This window comes from Cordyceps militaris, assembly GCF_000225605.1.
Source record: "Cordyceps militaris CM01 unplaced genomic scaffold CCM_S00003, whole genome shotgun sequence".
Classification (NCBI taxonomy): Eukaryota; Fungi; Ascomycota; class Sordariomycetes; order Hypocreales; family Cordycipitaceae; genus Cordyceps; species Cordyceps militaris.
Window position 1 is genome coordinate 111,367 of NW_006271971.1, and position 20,635 is coordinate 132,001.

Here is a 20,635-nt window from a genome sequence, read left to right on the forward strand (position 1 = left end):
TACCCGGCGACGTGGGTGCGCGAGAACTGCGCGTTTACGAGCCAGGCGGGGGACGCGGCGCGGGCGCAGCGCGAGGGCGCGGACCCGCGGGGCCGGGCCGTGGCGATGATGAACGGCGGGCTGGCGGTGCTGCGGCCGTCGCGCGCGCTGTACGAGCAGATCCTGGACGAGATTGAGCGGCACGGGCACGACATGTACTTTCCGGACCAGGAGGTGGTGTCGGACCTGTGGCGCGATCGCTGGGTGGCGCTGCCGTACGTGTACAATGCGCTCAAGACGATGCGCCGAAAGGGCGTGCACGACGCCATCTGGAGAGACGACGAGGTCAAGAACGTGCACTATATTCTGAGCCCGAAGCCGTGGGACGAGGTCGACGACAAGGGCAACTTTACGGGCGAGGACGAGACGCACGGCTGGTGGGTGGCGGCGAATCAGAAGAGAAAGGCCGAGGAGAAGAGGAAGGGCATCGCTGATGGCTATTGATTTTACTTGTACACTTTGGAAATGGAGAGCCATGTGATTTGCAGGCTGGCATAGACGCGGATGACGGGGATTAGGATAGGGGGGATATGTAAAGGTATAGAAAGTATACGTTGATATAAAGCTACAAATTAGAGTATAGTATGTCACTGGCCAGCGCCTCACTTTATCCTCGGTGTACTTTTCTGGGGTAAGTTGTGTGCCAAGTACCCTACCTGAGGCTCCAAGTTACGGGCGGCTTCTAGTGCCTAGCTTCATTGATCAGCGGTCAAAAATCGCGCGGGGGCTAACAAGCATAAAATATACGTTAAAACGAGAGTGTACACCACGCAAAACGTATCAATGCAGTTAGACATTCTTCAAGACCCCGTTCCGCCTGTAACTTATTCACCTGGCAAGGCAGTTTCCGCCTCACTTCTAGGTAGGTCTGTTACGTCTGTGGCGCCTCCCGCAATGCTGTGAGCCTAAAGTCTTGGCGGGCGTTCCGGGCGTTGGTGTTGGGGCACTTGAGCGCCAGAAACCTGCTGTACCATCTCCGAGCCGGTGTCATGTGCGCCTTATCTACAAACGGACCTCGACATAATTCCCCGATCGTGTCGTGTTTCTCCGACGAGCGACACGTCTGCCGCCACAGTCTCCTCCCTTGATCATGTTTCATATACTCTTGCCTGCCCCTCGAACGAGACAGGAATCCATCCACGACCTGGCCCTTGTTGCCTGATTCATCTCGTTCGAACCTCGCGCCCACTGACAACCATGGGCAAACAACCCGTCACCCCAGGCCCGCCCCCGCCACGAACAACACCGACTCAAGAGGACCTCCTCAAGCATCGCCAGGAGCTGGTCAATCTCACATACAAGCGCGGAGAGTTTGTCACGTGCCCAGCCTGTCGACATGGCAGCACTTCAGTCCTAGCGAGTGAGCGGCTTGCCGGATGGCGGTACGTTTGTTGAAGCCAGTGCATCACAGTTGACGAGGGGTGTCGAATCGCCCGGCTAACTTTGGCGCAGATACGCAGCCTGCACCGCCGTCGCCATCGTCTTCGCGCCCCTCACATTTGGCGTCATGCTCTTTGTGCTCCCGCTGCTGTTCAAGCCCCAGTTCGCGGTCCACTCGTGCCGGCGGTGCGGCCTGCGGCTGGCCATCACCACCGGCGGCCTCGGCGACTACGCCTTCACCATTGCCGCCAACGTCGCCGACGAGAACTTCGCGCCCGCCGAGGACGACTGGCGGCCCGACCTGGCCCGTCTGCCCGGCGGCATGCGCGTCGCCCGGTCGCCGCTGGGGCCGCGCCCCGACATTGCCGAAAAAGGACATGAAGACGTGCTCGAAGCGCTTCGCCCGCTGCAAGGCCCGCACGCGCATCAAGCTCGCGTCCGAAGACTGGCTGCAGGGCACTGTCCGGTGCATGGTCATGACGGGGCCCAAGAACCCGGCCACGGCGCTGGAACGCGCCCAGGGCGAAGGGGAGGTCTTTTGTCAAATTCACCTCAGCAACCCGACGGAGCCTCCGTCAGTAACAAATCCCAACCCGAGAATCCAGGTCATGATGCGGACCTCTACCGCGCTCTCCCCCCAGAACGCCCCGGACGAGGACCAGCCACCGCCACCGCACACCACATCCGCCGACGAGAGCTTGCCGCCGCCGTACGAGTTCACCGAAACCTGTCTCATCCGGCTCTTCCCCGGCGACAACTACTCGGTGCATTTCCACCTGCCCGCGAGCACCAACCCCCCTGCGTACTCGTCGTCGTCGTCGTCGTCGGCGGCGTCGGCCAGACCCACGGTCAACACCTCCCCGGTGACGAAGCGCTTCCGCACGCAGTTCTGGGGCGGCATGCCCATCTGGCGCTGGAAGTCGTCCGAGGGCAACCTCATGTGGGTGTCGCGGCGATTCCGCGACGCCGACATGACGTCGCTCGACACGACGCTGTGCCTGGTCGACGACTATGAGCGGCTGGTGGCTGCCGTGGATGGCTGGCAGAGCTGGCGCATGCCCGGTGTCGCTTCGGGTGCCGATGGCTCCGGCGGCATGGTGCGCGAGTGCAGGATGAAGCTGTATGCCGACCTCGATACTGGTGTGCTCGGCGAGATACTGGGCAGTTACTGTGCGCTGCTGGCCCAGGTCAGGAGGGCGACCAAGATCTTGAAGAGAGAGGAAGACGACAAGCGCAGTACGTATTAGCTTAGTTGGCATGAAGCGTTTGATTTATCTGTTGCATTTATTTCTAGTGAGTGGTTTCTGAAAGGGCATTGACTGCATATTACACCAGATAGAATTGTATTTCTGTTTGAATCTGGAATCTCTTTCATCTCTACATCATAGTATTCAAGTCTCCGCATTCACGCCAAGGATACAGGGAAAACTGTGCACACAGACAAAAACCTGTACCGAAACCTATACAAAATCTTCTTCCCTGCCTGGCAATTGGGCTTGACGACTCCCCCACGAGAGCCCTTGGATTCGCTCTCTCCCGTCCCGGCGCAGCACCGCGCTTAGGCGCAGGGGCAGTGGGTGCCGGGAACCCAGATCTGCGTGTTGTTGCAAATGACGTTGTCGGCGGTGTAGCAGCCGGCGTTGTTTGCGAGCGGCTTCCCGGCAGGGCAGCACTTTGGCTGTCTGGTGTTGAGGTTGAGCGCGCACAGCGGCGCGTGCGGCGGGCACGAAGGGCACACGTACGGCCGGGCCATGATGGACTCGGCCTCGGGCGCGGGCGAGCCGGTCACGGCTTGCGAGAGCGCGACAAGCGCGACAAGGCCGGCGGTGAAGGCTGTCTGCATCTTGGGTGTTTTGGGGGGGATGTGTTTGTGTGGTGAGGGATGGAGTATGGTGTAAGAGAGGATTGTCAACGAGGTGTGTGAAGCTGATGGTGAAGAGGAACAAGTGTATCCAGGACGGGGCTTTTACTTGTATTTATAATGATGTTCTCTTGGTAAAGAGTCGATGTTTGGGAGAGTCTACAATCTGTCTCTTGAAAACGTCGCGAACTCTCGGTCGGCATGTAGCTCCGGTCCGTCTCTCCGCCATCGCAGCGCAACCTTGACCACATCAGCCAGTCTGGCAAAGACATGACAGAAATAGCTACTAGCGGGACGAATCGTCTCTCCGCAATCCGGCCCGTCGCCATGCAAGTCTCGGACGCATATGAGCACGGCTGGTCGGCAGCTGCCTCAAGTTATGCCCAGTTTGGCGTTGTGCAGGCGCTTTTCCTCCCGACGGTAAAGGTCTTGAGCCCAACGGCAGCGCAGAATCTGTGCCTATCTCAGGACCGGTGGATTTGGGCTGTATTCTCCGTGTCTCGGCTGCTCGAGATTGTCTTCTTCGCGAGGGCAATAATACACAGAAGCACCTCTTCATCGAGCAGAGTGGCTAGCTGAAAGAGGAATCAGTTCTTACATGCGTGCTATTGCATTCATCACTTGTGACCAAGCGGCCAAAAGTTTCCGTTGTAACGAATCTAGAACCAAAATCACGATTAGAGTGACCTCAGTTATGAAGCTGCCAAGAATAGCTGATGGATGGTACGCGATGGAGGAGTTTGCTGCCGACGATCTGCAAGATGCAGAACCCACTTACACGACTACTTCGGAAATTTAAGCATATGCAGAGTACCGATACTCTAGTACGAAAATGCCATTTGCCTGGGGTAACGGTTCGTAGCTTCAGCTGCGAGTTGGGGGCCATGTTTCAAAAATTCCCACGAGCTGATCATCCGGTGGCTGCCTTTAATCCCGAGATGTCGTACACGATGTCCTTGCCGCTGCGCCCAGCCCGCTTTCTGGTCGGGCACCGTCAATTCCCTACATTCTGTGTCGACGAAATCCTTTTCCCGCGCTCTTCTGCCCAGTTGTCTTGGCTGTCCCAGACAGGGCATGAGTCGCGGTCCGGTGGCTGGCTGAGTTGCTTCGGAGCGTGTTCCGCCAATCACGAGAATGGAAAAACAGTGCTTGCAGGCTGCTGCTGCGTCAAGCCGGAGCGGCTGTCGTCGGCGAAGCTGAAAGACGCGTCGCAGCGGCCGACAGGCGGGGTGAGCGGCACAGAGAAAGTTGTAGAGCTAGGTGTAGAGCTCGTTGGGAACCGGCCACTCTGCTGAGCCAGAGACGGCTCCAAGAAAGACGACTTGATGAGCGACGCTTTCTACCGGCTGGACCTTCAAGCTAAGATGATTATGAGAATTCTTTACATAGTAGGGTAGCGTAGCGGTACCGCGCCTCGGGCCAGGTACAAAATATGGACGAACCACAGCTCGGGCTGGGCTGCCTACGACAATGTGGTATACGCGCCGACTCGGGCAAGCCAGCTGTGGATTTCCGGGAGTAGAGTGCATTGGATCATGCCTCGTGCAAATATTGGCTTTGCGATGATGTGTCTGGCACCGAGTTGTATCGAGCCTTGTTTGTAGAGATTCGGAACGCCACGCCACTGCATTTAGGCCGCATTTTGCAATTTTCGTTGCAAGGGTAATCAAGGAGCGGGATGCATAGAAACAGACTCTTGAGTGTCCTGGCCCTACTCTTCAGGTTGTTGCGACTGAACAACATCGGCTTATGTGCCCTGTTCACTGCCTGAAGTCTCTCGTCGTGTTTCCCCTTGTCCCCTTTCAACAAGAATAAAGCAAATTTTCATAAAATAATTCGGTGTATTTTTAATGCTGAGTAGTAGTGAATAGTAAGTCTTGACGAGAACTCAATCCAATATACCTGTTCATGGATGCACTCGCCATGTCAGCGAGCTCAGCTCACCGACGTGCATCACCCTTTATCCATTACACCGCGTCGCCGCTTGACAGAGTCATTCCCTTAGAAACTCAAAGATTTATGCATTCATTGTCTTGGCTGAATCCCGCAGATTCCCTGTTAGTCTGCAGCTCCACGATGATATTCGTCGGGCCAAGGTCACCGTGATAGAAGACAAGACTGGAGAAATCCATGCCCAACGCCAGACTGTTCTTTCTGAGGCTCTCATGGCTGAAATTGTTTCTCACTACTCAGGCATATCTCTGTGACGAAGCCACCGTCCACACCGCTGATGACATGCCTCGGGGCTGGCACTGCAGGTTCTGCGCAGATGCTGACAATGCGCTCGACAAAGCGCTGTGGCTGCGCATCCTCCAATCGCGGCCACACACTATCAAGATTTACTAGGAATGTTGATAGTATAGGCCATAGATCTCTGCGTGATGCAGGTTTTCTAGTACGAGAAAGCTCTATTCTTTCTCGTTGATGCAGACACGAGAGCGTGACGTGCTCTCTGGTGGTCTGCGGTACGCTCAAAACTCTTACTTTGCAGAAAGCAGTGCCTCCGATAGCAAAGAGAGCGGAAACATGGCCAGAGTCATAGATCAACTTGATCTATTCGGTGTAGTCTTTAATGGTCGACTCCCGGGTAGTGGGTGTGATCCCATGCGCCTTCGGCTGGTGTTACTCGCCTCAGGAAGTGCTTGCTGCCAACCAGCCACGAATAATCATCAATTTTCCGAGTCGACTCTTGAACTGGAGTGGCCACTATTTGTATAAAAGAGTTATGTATATGTTTGAGGGAGGTGAGGAATGAACGGTACCTTGCCTCTTTCGCCTGGTTATGGCACCAAGGTTGATTGAGGCTGGAGCTTCCCGGGTCGTTCCATCACATTGATTATTCAATTAGATTAAAGTATTTCAAATATTTCTCTTATAGCCTATACATGGAAATACTTTATTTGTGTAATCGAATACGGATAGCGGGTTTTAACCTCCGCCGCCGCCGGCTCGGGGGGCTAACATTCCCAAAATAGTGACACGCGCTGGCTGCCATGAAATCGAAGAGAGCAGAGCTGCGGCGTGCAAAAGTGATCCTGCTTTGGAGAACATATGCGGCATGTTTTACATCCGGATAACGAAGTTTCATGACGAACAAGCGGAGCGAGGTCGACCCGATCCTTGCTCATTGATGATATGATCAATTGTCCAACGGCGCTACAAGTCCGATCAACCAATTCACACCATACCTGCAACTCCTTCATGGGACCGACCGCCGATACGTCAACAGAAAAGAGTGGAAATAGACCATCTATAAAGGCTGCGCTCTATCTCCTCAATTATAGCGGTCAATTCATACCCGTGGCAAAAATGACTTTCTCTTCCGCTGTTACCAGAGCCGCAAGCTCATCCTCTGCAATCTCATTCCAGGGTGAGCAGCACCAGTCACAACTTGTGGTTTCCATCTTGGCTCACTATTTAGATTACCTTGAGGTGTCCGCCTTGCTTTTCGACTGGGGCGACAGCTACGACGCAAAAGTACCCAACTTCTCCAAATGTACAGGCCGTGCTGCCAGCTGCTTACTTGAACTTGTCTAGGACTGGCCTCGGCTGCGCCGCATCATCGCTCCGACCCTCTACGTCGACTACTCAAAGATCGGCAAGGACATCTGGGAAGCCATGTCGGCAGACGACTTCGTCGCCATGGTGTCCGACGACGACTTTCTCGGCGACCCTTGCGTCAAGACGCAGCATCTGCTCGGCGCGACCCGCTGGGAGCGCATCTCGGCAACGGAGATTATCGGACATCACCAGTTGAGGGCTGCGCACCAGGTTTATACCGCGCCGGACTTGAAGACGGTGAAATTGCACGGCCATAGTCACGCTACCAACAAGCACTACTACACTAAGGTTGATGGCGTGTGGAAGTTTGCTGGTTTGGCTCCGTTGGTTCGATGGAATGAGCATGATTTCGAAAAGGTCTTTAAAGGGTCCTTTATCGCCTGAAGGTTTCTTCTAAAATAGAATACGCCAATACAGACTCATATAAGTGTAATTTCTCCACTACAACTGTAAAGCTCAATGTGGTTTTGAATAATTTGTAAAAGGTAAACGGTAGTATTTGCATTACCTACTAAGATGCCTAGCTCTAGGGTAGGCCGCGACTACCCTTCTACAACCTTTCTTTAAAAAGACCACGCAAATACTCTGCAGGAGCCATAACGTAACTATCAAAGCGCAGAAATCACCATTCGTTTCCGCTTTGCTCATTGTCGTCTCCCCAAACACACCCCAGCCTGATACGTGGGGTATGATGCGCATAGTACAGCGGCTATCACGGCGGTCGCGCCACCAACATCTGTTTCGGAGTGGTGTGCCACCCTTTTTCGGAGTTGCTTGCGTTTCCGGTGCCCAGAGCGCGGGCAGCACGGACTGATTATGAATCGATCCGCCCGGCACGTCAATAGGGTAGCACGGGCAGCAGATGCCCCGATCCGCTCGGCAGGTCGATGCGAGCACGGACCGGTGATGCCGCGATCCCCTCCGCACGTCGAGGGACAAGCGTTCCCGTCACTCGACGAGCTACTAGCCTATAGAGCTCTGATGAGAGGTTTGCACAGCTTCATCAGCCGTTTTGCGCATCATCCGTGCTGCACATCATCTATTCTGCGCAAACCTCCGTTCAGCTCATCATCCATCGGCTCATCTCATCATCTGCTTCGAATTCCCCCGAAGGGCTCATAATCGCTATCTTGCCTACCAATGAGGATGAGACCGCCCAGTGTGAGACGCTTTGCGTTTCCCGGCATGTTTCGTTAGTAGCCTTTTTACGAGGTGGATTGCCTATATTCGCTTCGCGAGCTTTTTGCGCGCGCCGAACGATTTAACCTCGATCCACAGAGAATACCCTTTTTCTATCTGTGCCAAAGGCCATTGCACACTGTTTTGACTCTATCCTCGGAATGGTGCAAGCGTCTTGATCAACAGGGAGATATAAAAAGCCAACGATCCCCGCCTCAATAAGCTCACACCCGAGCATACAAGAACATCATTTTCACCAGCAATCCAACAACCACAATCATACAATCACCCGCCCCGTCGAATTCAATGGCTTCTACAAAGGACCAGACCTACCCTCTCCAGGGCAAAGTGGCTCTTATCACGGGAGCCGGTCGAGGCATCGGCCGCGGCATCGCGCTGGAGCTCGGCCAGCGCGGCGCGTCCGTCGTCGTCAACTACAGCCGCTCCTCCCAGGCGGCGGCCGAGGTGGTTGCCGCCATCGCGAGCGCCGGCGGGCAGGCCATCGCGATCCAGGCCGACGTGTCCAAGGTGTCCGAGGTGACGCGGCTGTTCAAGGAGGCGCTGCAGCACTTTGGCCGGCTCGACATTGTCGTGTCCAACTCGGGCACCGAGGTGTTCAAGCCCGAGGACCAGGTCACCGAGGAGGACTACGACCGCATCTTCAACCTCAACACCCGCGCCCAGTTCTTCGTCGCCCAGCACGCCTACAGGGAGCTCCAGAACGGCGGCCGCATCATCTTCACGTCGTCCGTCGCTGCAACCATGTCCGGCATCGGCAACCACGCGCTCTACGCCGGTAGCAAGGCCGCGGTCGAAGGCTTCACCCGCAGCTTCGCGGTCGATTGCGGCCATAAGAAAATCACCGTCAACGCCATCGCTCCGGGCGGTGTCAAGACGGACATGTATGACGAGTAAGTTTCATTCTCAAAAGTCGCATACACGGCCGGACTGGACTGATACAGTATAGAAACGCATGGCGCTACTCACCAGGGGCGACTCCCTCCTCGTCCATGGCAGAGATCGACAAGGGCTTGGCCGCCTGCTGTCCTCTGGGGCGCGTTGCAGTGCCCCAGGACATCGCGCGAGTTGTTGCCTTCCTGGCACACGCTGACAGCGAATGGATCAATGGTACGTGACTTCCCGAGTGCTTCTGTTCAAGGGTACTAACATGGTTGCAGGCCAGGTGATTCTTCTCACTGGTGGTTCTTTCACGTAGTCGGGAGACTAGAGGTACTTGCTGACGAAGCGAAAGAGGCTTAAGCACCGGAGGCTCCCTAAATAGCTCTAGGAGATGACAAATGGAAACCAGAATCAGGCATTCTACGTTTCGAATCCTCGTTGGCATATTCCGTGACGCTCCAGCCATGTCGCTTGTGATCCATCGTTGTCCCGCCCTCGCTGAGAGGAATTGTGACGAGCCTCGCACAACAGAACTCGCCGCTGACTTGAAAATAAAACTTGATAAATATAGGTGTTTAGTAAATCGCGACATAGACTTGTTCTTGGTTCCAGGTGCTAAGCGGGTGCACAATTGACCTCCCGTTGTCACACACAATACGGGCCTTTACAACTCACTGGACGGAAGCATTCTTTTATGAAGTTTTGGGATTTTCTTTCATCACAAGCACAAGAGGTTAATTAAGAGCATTTCTTTCTCTACGCCTCACGGTATCACCAAACCTGCGTCCGCAATTGGCCATGTAGTGCGATTTGCCTCACGCGTGCCGAAAATGTGACTGAATATGACAATTTCTTTGTACATGACAGCTACTATATCAATCTATAAAAATGTCAAAAACAAAGTCTAGGCGAATTATAAATCCAAAATTTCCTTTCGAACATAGCCACGCATCTCCTCCATATGCGGCCCCTCGTCCATCATCGTAAAATGATTCACATCACTCAGCACATGCACACTGGTCCGACCGTGCCCAAGCAGCGTCACCCAGCCGGCGGCAGAAAAGTCGGTCCGGTCGTGCAGCAGCCAGAGCATCTCACGCGCGTCATCCGGCGTCGTCTCCATCTGTGGCGCATCCGGGCCCTTGCATATACCATCTCGCGCGTAAATGACCAGCGTCGGCGGTGCGTTGGGTAGCGGTCTCGGAGCGTAGCCATCCAGCATGATGACGACGGCGTCAAAGTGGTAGCGCAGCCACTTTGGCACCGTCTTGCCGCCCGTCATCTTGCCAAATACGCCGGCGCTCTGGAAAAAGTCAAACATCTTTGGCGGCGGGTTCTCGAGACCGATCGGGTTCGGCGCGTCCAGCAGCAGAAGCTTCTCGACGACCTCGCCTGCCGCCATGAGCTCTCGCGTCGCCTCAAAGGCAAAGATGCCGCCGGCGGACCACCCGCCGAGGTAGTAGGGGCCATGCGGTTGGAGCCGGCGGATCTCAGCCACAAACTTGGCTACAACCTGGGTCGTCGTCACCCCCAGCCGGGTCATCTCCTCCGGCGTTGTCCGCCACGGGCAGTTCAGTCCGTAGACTTTCACGCTCGGCTCCAGCTTGGCAATCAAGGCGTAGGAAGCGGCTGATCCAGACCCGTCGGGGAGCAGAAACAGGACGCGGCTCGCGACGGGGGTGGTGGCGCGCTGAAGAATGATGGAGGTCGCGTGCGGCGGGCTGGAGACAATCTGGTCCACCGCCGCCTTTGCGGGAGGAACGAAGGATGCTGGGGGTGTAAGCGCGCCAACGTCGCTTCTACCAAAGAGCTCGGCGGTGTTGCGGCCCAGTACTTTGCCCAGCCTGGCCTCCAAGTCCTTCAGAGTCTTGCTCTCCAGCAACAGGCTGCTGGACACTTCGGCACCAAGAGCCTCCGTGAGGGAGTCTGCAATGGTGAGGCTGAGAAGCGAATCCACGCCAAGATCCGCCAGACAGGCGGTAGACTCAAGCTCGTCGATCGATAGCCCCGTTTCGTCGGCGATCGCTTGACGAATCATGGCCGTGACAGCGACATTGTCGTTGGGAGGAACCTCGCTGGGAGCAAAACTAGAGTCTGTCGAAGCGTCGTCGACAAGCTCCGGCGTGTCTCTCTGACTGCGTCCATCCGTGTCAAAGAAGAACTGCAAGTCTTTCACGGTCGGGTGTTCCACGAAAAGCGTCGGCGCCAAATCCGACCCCATCTCGTCATTGATGCGCGAGGAGATCGTCAGTGAAAGCAACGAGTCGATCCCAAGATCGGCGAGCTGGGCGTCAGGCTGTAGCTCCGCTAGAGTGATTCCCACCTCTTCCGCAATGATTGTCAAGACGCGACGGAAGTCTGGGTCTCCCGACGAGTGTGCGGCAACTGGGGCCAGAATGCGGCTTTGGGCTGGTGCTGGAGCAGCGGCCGGCCACGTCTTTTCAGGAGGAGACGTGTGTCTCTTGATGCCAGGCACCGGGGTCGTTTCTTTCGTACTGGGTAAAAGCATGCCGATGACCTTGCGGGGTACTCCTTGAAACTGTGAAATGTTAGAAAACGTGCTTCCGATTGGGTCACTTGGCAGACTCACGGAGACTCGATCAAACATGGCAACAATGCGTTCCCCGTCCAGAACATAGGTATCACCGACATAGAGCTTGCCCTCTACAAGCTGCATCTTGGAGTATGTGGTATAGACCTTTCCATGACAAGGAGTCTCGCCGAACCGCAGGCGACCCCAGCCGTGGTTGATGAAGACCTGCTTGTCCGATTGCGTGTGTTCATTCCCGTTCATGATGAACCCGGCCAAGTGGCCCAAGCTGTCGATCCAATGCGGATTCATGACGAATCCCTGATGATCCACACGGAACGACACTTTTGCCGTTGCTTCGAGCTCATCACTGTCCAGGATGACCTCCTGCATACCCTGGTAGTCGGAGCCATAGTCCACGATGGAGGTGAAGAGCTTGTAAACCATGGAGCGCTTCAGCTTATGGCTATTACCACTGTCGACGCCCCGTTCGAGAGAAGCAATCCGACCGCGGATGAGGTAAGCCACGGGCTTCCACTCGGCAAGCCAGACGGCCCGATCAGTGAGCAAGCGGACATTGGCTTTGGCATGGTGCGCTGTCGTGTTGCCCGCATCATCGACGCTGTAAATGGAGACCGAGATGAGCTGTGAAGCCCAATCGGCCGTGGCTGAGACGCGGAACAGATGAGACTTTTCCGACAAAAGGGCAATAAGAGGGTGATCGACCTTGACGTCGCAAACGTCAAAGCCCGTGAAGTGCGCTGAATCACATCCTTCAACAAGGGCTTTTCCTACTGTCAGTGCAACGTCACCGTACAAACTCTGCATCATGTTAGTCTCGTTCAAAATGGTACAGGAACGCCAAAAAAGCAACTTACCGATGGGCACAGCGCCGCCCCGTTCACTTTATGCCCGCTCAGAACGGGTAGCAGCCTGCTGTCGAACAAATCGGACTCGGCCAGTAGGGTAGACTGCGCGGTCGCATGGCTTTCCTTCAGCACGCGCTGCACTGAAGGCGAAATATATCGCACTTTATTCATGGGTGTGCCCTGCAAAGCCTGAGGCGCTGCAGAACAACACTCTCCCTTGGTAAGCAGCCAGTCATTCTTGTAGGTGATCCAGTAGTTCTTCAGGTCCCAGCTGTAGCGCGGCAGTTGGATGACTTGATGAGGCTCGCCGGAGCTCCGATGAAAGTTGTTCCAGTCAATTTCCAGGCCCTTGACATACATGGCTTCGAGGGCAGAAACCATAGTGGTCCATGGCGACGTGGAGTTGCGGACCGACGCCAGAGTAGTGGATTGGGAGCCCAGTGTTCCCTTAACCATGCCAGAGCAGGCCGGGTGCGAGCCTATCTCCAGCCAGACGGTGTGCTCGTCGACGAGCGAGACAAATCTGGCTGCTTCCAATGCCCCTTGAAAGTTGACCACGCCGCGACACGCCCGGGCTAGATAGTCTCCGTCAAAGGGCTGCTCATCCTGGATGACGCGGCCGAGCAGCGGAGACAGGATCGGGATTTTTGGTACGGAGTACTGGACATTCTGCGCAGCCTTCTGAAATTCTGAAAGGATCGGGTCAACCTGGGAGGTATGGAAAGAAAAGGGAATATCGAGCGGTATTGATGGGTAGCCCAGTGATTGCACCTTGGCCGCGAGCTTGTCTAGGCTCTCCTTCGTTCCGCCAACCACAGTCCCACTCGGCTGATTGATGCACGTAATCTCACAAGATGACTCGGCCAGCAGCGGCAGGACGCTGTCAACGCCTGCCTTGATGGCCATCATGCCGTGCGTGCCAGGGTGGCAGTGTCTCGTCAACAGCGTCGCTCTTGTGCCCACCAAGAGGATGGTGTCACTCGCACTGATTACGCCAGCTGCGAAGAGCGCTGCGTACTCGCCCAAACTGTGGCCCATAACCATGCTCGGGTGAATATTCCATGCATTCCAGAGCCGGCTGAGCGCCATTTGAAAGCATACCAGCGCCAAATGGCTCACGCACGTGTCAACGCCCTCGACGCTCGAGGCTGAACCATCAATAAGAGAGAGAAACGGCGGGAAGCCATGCTGCTGCGCAATATTGTTGAACTGGACCATGTCCTCGCGAAAACTCGAAAGAGTGTCGTAGAGCTCTCGTCCTAGGCTCGTATACAAGTTCCCCTGCCCTGAGAAGACGAAGACGACTTTTGTTGTTTTGGACGGGCCTGGCCTTGGGGCTTGAGCTTGAGATTGAGACTGCGACTGAGCCAGCAACTTGAGCTCCTTCAGGACAGCGGCAATGGAAACACCGGAGCAAGCTATCCTGTAGCGATGATGGATTCGTCTGGCCGTTGTGGTGTAGGAAAGTGCTGGAAGAGAGCAAGAGGGATTCTCTTCGAGGAACGAAACCAAGCGCGCTGTGTTGGCAGCGAGAGACTTTGCGGATTTCGCCGATACCGCGACCAGGTATGTGCCACGTTCGCCTTCCCCTCCAGAGTGTACAATTTCCGGGAGTTTCGGAGCATCTTCCAGGAGGATCGCGGTGTTGCCACCAGCAGCGCTAAAGTTGTTCAAAAACATCCTTCTCGTTCCGCCAGCGGAATCTCCCCGCCGCCAAGGGGTAGGCTCCAAGGCAATGCGGACATTGCGCTGGGCGAGGTCCGTGGGGTAGTTTCTGTTGATGCGCGTCTTGATGCCGCAGTGCGGCGGAATCTCATCGTTCTTCATCATCAGCAACGCCTTGATCAGGGACACGACGCCCGATGCCGACTCAGAATGGCCGACGTTGGCCTTGGCTGAGCCGAGGTACAGCGGCTGGCTGGCGGTGCGCTGTTGGTCGGGGAGAAAGACGGAAAGCACGGAGCGCATCTCGGTGGCGTCGCCGGCCTGCGTGCCCGTGCCGTGCATTTCCACATAGCTGATCTCGTTGGGGTCGACACCCTGATACCGCAGGACGCGTTTGAAGACGGATACCTGATCGCCTTCATGCGGTCGCGTAATCGAGTCTGTCTGGCCGCAGTGGTTGGTGTTGGAGCCAGCAATGACGCCGAAGATTGGGTCGTTATCCTCGAGGGCATCTTCCAGACGCTTGAGAATGACTGCGCCAACCCCCTCGGCGCGGCAGTACCCAGAAGCCTCGTCGTCAAAAGTATTGCAGTTACCTTGTCCGAAGAGTCAGTAAGTAGGAAGCTGAACGTAGGAGTATGGCTTACCCGTTTTCGCCAGAAAATGACCACGATCCAGACCAGTAAAGATGTCGGGGTTGGTGAGCACATTTGTGCCGCCGGCAATCGCAGTATCACACTCGCCTCTCAGCAAATATCCACAGGCCGACTGGATGGCGGCGAAGCTGGAGGAGCAAGCCGTATCGATGCTGAGACTGGGACCGGAAAAGCGGAAAAAGTAACTACGTTTGTGTCAGTAAAGAAATGTGCTTCTGATCGTAGACGATTGGGCTTACCTAATCCGACCTGGCATGAAAGCCCTGACCCCTCCGGGGATGAAGTAGGTGTCGACGTCCTGACTGCTATTGACCTCTCTCCAGTCATCACTAGTGACGCCGAAAAAGACGCCGATGCGGTCCTGCTGGGTCGAAGGAGTCCTGTTTGGCACCATGCCGGCCATCTCCATTGCTTCGTAGGTAGCCGTGATGGCTAGCCTTTGTGCGGGATCAGTACTGTTTGCCTCGCGCGGCGACATGTTGAAGAACTGCGTGTCGAATAACCCAGGCTCATTGATGAAGCACCCATGCTGAATTTTGTTCGTATTTCTCTTCTTCCCCGTTGGATCATGGTATGTTTTCCAGTTGAACCGATCCTCGGGTATGTTGCGATGCACGTCGCGACCGGAGCGGAGCAGCTGCCAAAACTCGTCGTTGGACGTGGCCTCGGGGAACCGACCGGAGTAGCCGATGACGGCGATCTTGGTTTGGTCAAGCCGTCCTGTCGGCCTCGTGGGTTGCTGCGCAGGAAGACGCATCATGTTCTGCACGGCCACCTCCATGCTTGCCTCATGCGCCAGGTATGAAGACAAGAGCGAGGTGCTATTGTGGTAGAATGGGTAGATGCTGCATTTGCCCACTTTCTGCTTGACCAAAGTCGTAGAGAGAGTGGCGAGAATCCCTTCCCATTGAACCACCTCTCGTAATACACCGGTGCTGGCCGTTCTCAACAGACCTTTGAAGTCAGTTGCTTGAATCAGCTCTCCCGTAGAGCCTGAAAAGATGGGAATTCGAGGTTTATAGTCTTGGAATTCAGCCTCGGGGAAGCCCGTCAACACAGATTCCGCATCAGCCTCATTGAAGATGTGGGAAGAATGAAACGGCGAGTGGATGGGCAGTCGGTGTAGCGGGAGGTTATTTCGCGCAAGGAAATCGTTCAACACGTCGGGCGGCCCGCTGACGGTAGCGGTAAAGGGTGTGGTAGCGCTTATGTATAAATTGGATAGCTTGCTATGATAGGGCTTCTAGAGAGTTAGCATTGCCATTCGTGTTGCCTTGGGAAACTGAAGTGAGGAACAAACATTGTCTTCCGTAAACTTCTCGATGAGCTTGTCTACAAGCTTATCGCGAGAAACCACGGCAGACCAGGGCCTGTTTCCCGCCGTAGTGATGATGCCTCTTTGTAGGAATGAGCGAAGCGCTGTTCGGAAAGCGGCAATGGTAGCCTCGACGCCAGCAACCACAACTTCGGGTATGGACTGAGAGACGCAAATTGCAGAAGCAGCAAAGGACCCGGTGCAGATGCCAAGTAAATAGCTGTTTTCCGGGGATGGAAACGGTCTCCCGGTAGCAAAGCTAGAGAATTGAGTATTATGCATGACGGAATGTAGTGCAGGTTCGCAACACTTACTGGATAAACTTGGCCAACTGGCAGACAGTCATGAGACAGAACTGCATGACCGGTGCTCCCTCTATCTTGTCTCCAAAGCCCGCCACCAAGTCGATGAGAGTTGTGAAGCGGGTGAACATGTTCTGTACAGCCGAGGGCAGCCGGCCGAGCTCCTGTCGAAGGCTAAAGGCCACGCGCTCAAAGAAGGACGTCATGGCCTCGTTTCCTCGAACATGGAGTAACTGTCGAAGTTCTTCCTCGAAGCTGGCCGTGAGGTCTCCAAAGACCAACAGCTCGGCTGTCTTGCCCGCCTCATGGAGACCAGTAGAGACCATGATGGTAGGTTGGTGATTAGGTTTTTTTCGTATTTGTGTTTATTACTTGGGATAGGAAGTATAAATATGGTTGAGGAAAGTAAATTGGCACATGTGATGGAAACAGACGTTGCTAAAGACAGGCAGATCATGATTCTTATATGTGAGTGACACGGACATGCTGTATATACCGTCCCCGACGTCAAGTTGAGCAATCAATATCTCGCATCCAGCCCGCCTAAAAAATGGTGATCTTGACGGCATGGAACACCTGATAGTTAGATGACGGGACAATATGGCTTGCTTGACTTGACTCGTAATCTATAGGTCGGTTCCGGAGTAACCCTACAGAATCTTCGCTGCGCATTCTACAGCCCCGATAACGTTATTATCCGAATGTGCTCTGATTCAGGCGCATCTCTACCCCTATCAACATAGTGTCGGAGGAATTTGTCAGAGATTCTGAACGGCTATATATGATAAGACAGATTGCCTGCATCAAAGCGGTTGGGGCTATGCCTTTAAATAACCGGCATACACGGCAATTTTTCACACGGTAGAAAGCACAATTTGCGTGACAATGCTACTGCGAGCATTGCTCTGCTGACATATATATATGTAAACGTCGGTATACGAGACAGGTATAACGAAGTGTTATTGAAGGACAAATCCAGAGCCCTACTATGTACTCGCCGAACAGTAGCCATGTTTCTGGCAACCACTGGATGAGGCACGTAAGTATTGTATCTTCAGCTCAGGATAGAAACCTCATCAAGCCTGCCAGTGGTGCAAGGGCGGCAGCTCTCAGGCGCGCGCTCGGTACAATGTGTAACATCCCGACCACCTACGGAGTTCCCCCTAAAACAATGAAGTTCAAACCTGCAACGCCGAACGGACAAACATGGCCACTCCCTTACAGCGGCGCCACTACAAGAACACTGGCAGTGTTTCGCGCAGCGCCTGCGCTCAGCAGCCCTTTGACAAGAACGGCCTCCAAGCAGCGATGCGAAACCAGTCTCGACCTAGCTCAAACGCGGACAACAAAGGGCATCATCGTAGCACAGAATGCCAAGGTTCCTGGCCGCCGATGGGTTCAGCCGCGCTTGAAGCGTGTTGCTGCCGACATGCAGGGGCTGCAAACCGGCTGGCCGCTCACCCGAATCTCCTGGGCGGGAGGTAGGAACCGAGGCAATGCCGCTCGTCCATTGTCCGTGCGGTCGGGTACTAATTGTCTACATGTTTCTGAAAGCGGCTGCGACGCTGTTCAAAATTGCACCTGTATATACAACATCTCACAGTGTCGTCGCCACACGCCAGCTTTGCGCTGAGAGTACTTTAGTAGTTCATTTCCCTCCTGTTGATCGGGACGATCGTACTGGATTTCCGCCGTGAGGCACCCACGAGCTGTTTGGTCGACTTCCAACACCAAGCACAACACTCGGCATCATGGCTCCATTCATTAGTGGTGGTGCAGCTGGTCTTTCCTCGCACACTCTGGCCAACTCGGTATCCTTCTCAACCTCAGCCGCCGCCCAAGCCAATTTATTCATGCGTTTTCCCGTCGACTCAATTGCCAGCACTTTCCTGACGAGTATCACGGCCCCGTCATCCCTCACGCCTCAGACTGTTACCAATCCGCTCGACCCCCGGGCCACCACATTGGATGCCCTGCTGGATACCTCTACGAGGCTGCAGATAACAATCTCCCCAACATTACAAACGACAAGTACGACAGCACTTGCACGCCCGGCTACGAATGCAGTAGACATTGCAAGTGAAGGCCCGAGGGCGGCCCCTACCACCAAAGCTACGGCCACGGCTGAGGCCGCTGCAGCGACTGCAAAAGTCGAGGCAAAAATCGCCAGGCGTCAAACTGGCGAGGCGGACACGACCGCAGTCCCCCAGAGTGAGAGCGCCGACATTGACCCTGCGAAAGGGCCGTTCCCGGGAGGCGTTCCGACGGCCGAGGATGATGTGCTCATCACGGCGATATTCCTCATCCTCTTTGCCCTGGGTGCTTTCACGCACATCTCCATCTTCCGAGCAAACTCCAAGCGTGGCCACAAGTTTCTCATATCGGACCTCATGTTTGACTTTTGCATGGTGCGAGTCATGACGTGCATCTTCCGCATCGTCTGGGCATTTTCTAGTCCACGCGGCGTCGTCTTGGCGGCAACCATATTCCAGAACGGCGGGTAAGTCGATTGTTTTTTTTTTCGCTGCCATCTGCAGGCCACTTTACTAACACGTCCCAGCACCGCCGTCATCTTCGCCGTCAACTTGTTCCTCGCACAGCGCCTCGTGCGCTCCATGCACCCTGCGTTTGGCTGGCGACCGGCTTTCAGCTGTCTCTCTCTGTTCCTGATCTTCTCCGTGCCGGCCGTCATCGTGATGAACATTATTGCCACGGCCGTCAGCTTCTTCAGTGTCGGAAAGCCGGTCCAGCTACAAGCTGTCGAGGGGGTGCTCAAGTTTGGTGCGTCCTGGAATATGATGCTGGTTGCCATGCCCCTGTTGTGGGTGTTCCTCGCGAGCGCGACGGCGCATTCATCCTCCGATGGGTTTGGCGTTGGTCATTTATCCCGCAAAGGAAGCCTGCTCGTTTTCAGTGCCATCACATTGGCGGTAGGGTCGGTTGTGAAGCTGGTGGCGATATCGAATCCCGCCAGCGTCGCGGCCATGTCTCCGCTGTTTACCAAAAGTGCCTTCTACACAACGGGCTTCATGCTGGAGATACTGACAGTCGCTGCGTACGCCCATTTTCGCATTGACTTGACTTTCCACATTCCCAACGGGGCCAGCGGACCAGGAGACTACTCGCTGCCTCCCAGCGATAAGCCCCGATCGTGGACGGCAGGCGAGGTCGTGAGGGAAATCGGCAAGATTGGGGTCCGCTACGAGCTTTTGAGCTCCCATAGCGGCCAGGGCAACAGGCAGGGGCCAGTACTCGCTCTACTGTATCTCGACGCTACTGAAAATGACGTGTCGGTCGACGCGGAGCTGGATTTCGCGGATCTGAGAAGCGCCAGGGTGAGCCGAAGGCAGAGTTTCATGGAAGCGATCCGGCCAAAAGAACCCGCACGGGCAAAGAGGTCAGCAATGTATATCACCGAGAAGCAGACGCCCAGTCTGTTCAACGAGTAGAATATCAGACACGAAGTTGTCCGCCGGCCGGGCGCAAGGGGATAAGTCAAAACATGTTTCTTGACTCGAGGCCCGCAGGACGGGTCGATGACGCTCTGCCAAATGGGATGGGTCCGCCATTGCGAATACGACCATCTATGGCGTTGCGGTGTACGAATAGCAGCGATTCGGATAGAACATATTAGACATAATTTTTTTTCGTATTCTGACGAGATGTGTAAAACAGGGCTATGATAACCCCTCGAAACATGGGCTCGGAAATGTGACTGATAGCAGCGGGAATCAGCAACGCTAGTACCTTGCGCTATCTTGAACAGTAATTTGTACTCACGGTGAAAATTCATGCAAGTAAGGCGTGGATCGTTCTAGTTACACTATCGTTCTAGTTGATAGTTCTATCGCTAACAATCCCACCAGGGACATCTGACGCCATGACGGCAGCTCCCGGTCGTTTAGGGCGATCAAGGCCGTCTTTCGTCGACAAACCACTTGACACAACATCGACGCAACGTCGTATTGCCAACACGCCATTTGATAGCACACTCAGGAAATATCACAACCAGGGGCTGAACTTGGCACGCGTCTCCACTGTCCGCTCCCAGCACCGCCGCCACACTGGCCGGCCCGGCTCGTGGTTGGACCGAGTGGTTCCCATGTGTATGCCCGATCACATCAGCAATCCGATCCTTGGGTGATTACAAAAGATGGTCCAGTTATGTGAAACGAACTAATAATGTGGGGTGTATCCGTAGATCGGTTCGATTGTTCCGAGCCCATGTGTTCTAGAGGGTTATCATAGCCCCGTTTTACTCGAGACGCTCGAGCAGATTACGACAGAGTCGGACCAAATAGATTACGTTATAATTTTATTTTTTATTATATTACGCCTGACATAACAAGTTATTATTCGTAGTGACTTCACTTGATTT

At 54.9% G+C, this 20,635-nt stretch overlaps 4 protein-coding genes across 4 annotated transcripts; 3 read left to right on the top strand and 1 right to left on the bottom strand.

The window, feature by feature from the left end:
• Positions 1–6,589: 6,589 nt before the first annotated feature.
• CCM_03661 (conidial pigment biosynthesis scytalone dehydratase Arp1) lies at positions 6,590–7,225 on the top strand (the record flags this gene model as incomplete). The annotated part of the gene is made up of 3 exons (XM_006668811.1): positions 6,590–6,650; positions 6,702–6,757; positions 6,818–7,225. The coding sequence occupies 3 exons, from the start codon at positions 6,590–6,592 to the stop codon at positions 7,223–7,225; spliced, it is 525 nt and encodes a 174-aa protein (XP_006668874.1).
• A 1,101-nt stretch (positions 7,226–8,326) lies between these two features.
• On the top strand, positions 8,327–9,236 carry CCM_03662 (versicolorin reductase, putative; the record flags this gene model as incomplete). Its single annotated transcript, XM_006668812.1, has 3 exons — positions 8,327–8,931; positions 8,988–9,148; positions 9,199–9,236. 3 exons carry the CDS (start codon positions 8,327–8,329, stop codon positions 9,234–9,236), a joined length of 804 nt encoding a protein of 267 aa, XP_006668875.1.
• A 597-nt stretch (positions 9,237–9,833) lies between these two features.
• On the bottom strand, positions 9,834–16,583 carry CCM_03663 (polyketide synthase, putative; the record flags this gene model as incomplete). The annotated part of the gene is made up of 6 exons (XM_006668813.1): positions 9,834–12,272; positions 12,329–14,580; positions 14,632–14,825; positions 14,880–15,883; positions 15,941–16,214; positions 16,270–16,583. The coding sequence occupies 6 exons, from the start codon at positions 16,581–16,583 to the stop codon at positions 9,834–9,836; spliced, it is 6,477 nt and encodes a 2,158-aa protein (XP_006668876.1).
• A 662-nt stretch (positions 16,584–17,245) lies between these two features.
• Positions 17,246–19,706, top strand: CCM_03664 (uncharacterized protein; the record flags this gene model as incomplete). The annotated part of the gene is made up of 4 exons (XM_006668814.1): positions 17,246–17,296; positions 17,321–17,769; positions 18,026–18,757; positions 18,818–19,706. The coding sequence occupies 4 exons, from the start codon at positions 17,246–17,248 to the stop codon at positions 19,704–19,706; spliced, it is 2,121 nt and encodes a 706-aa protein (XP_006668877.1).
• Positions 19,707–20,635: the final 929 nt, after the last annotated feature.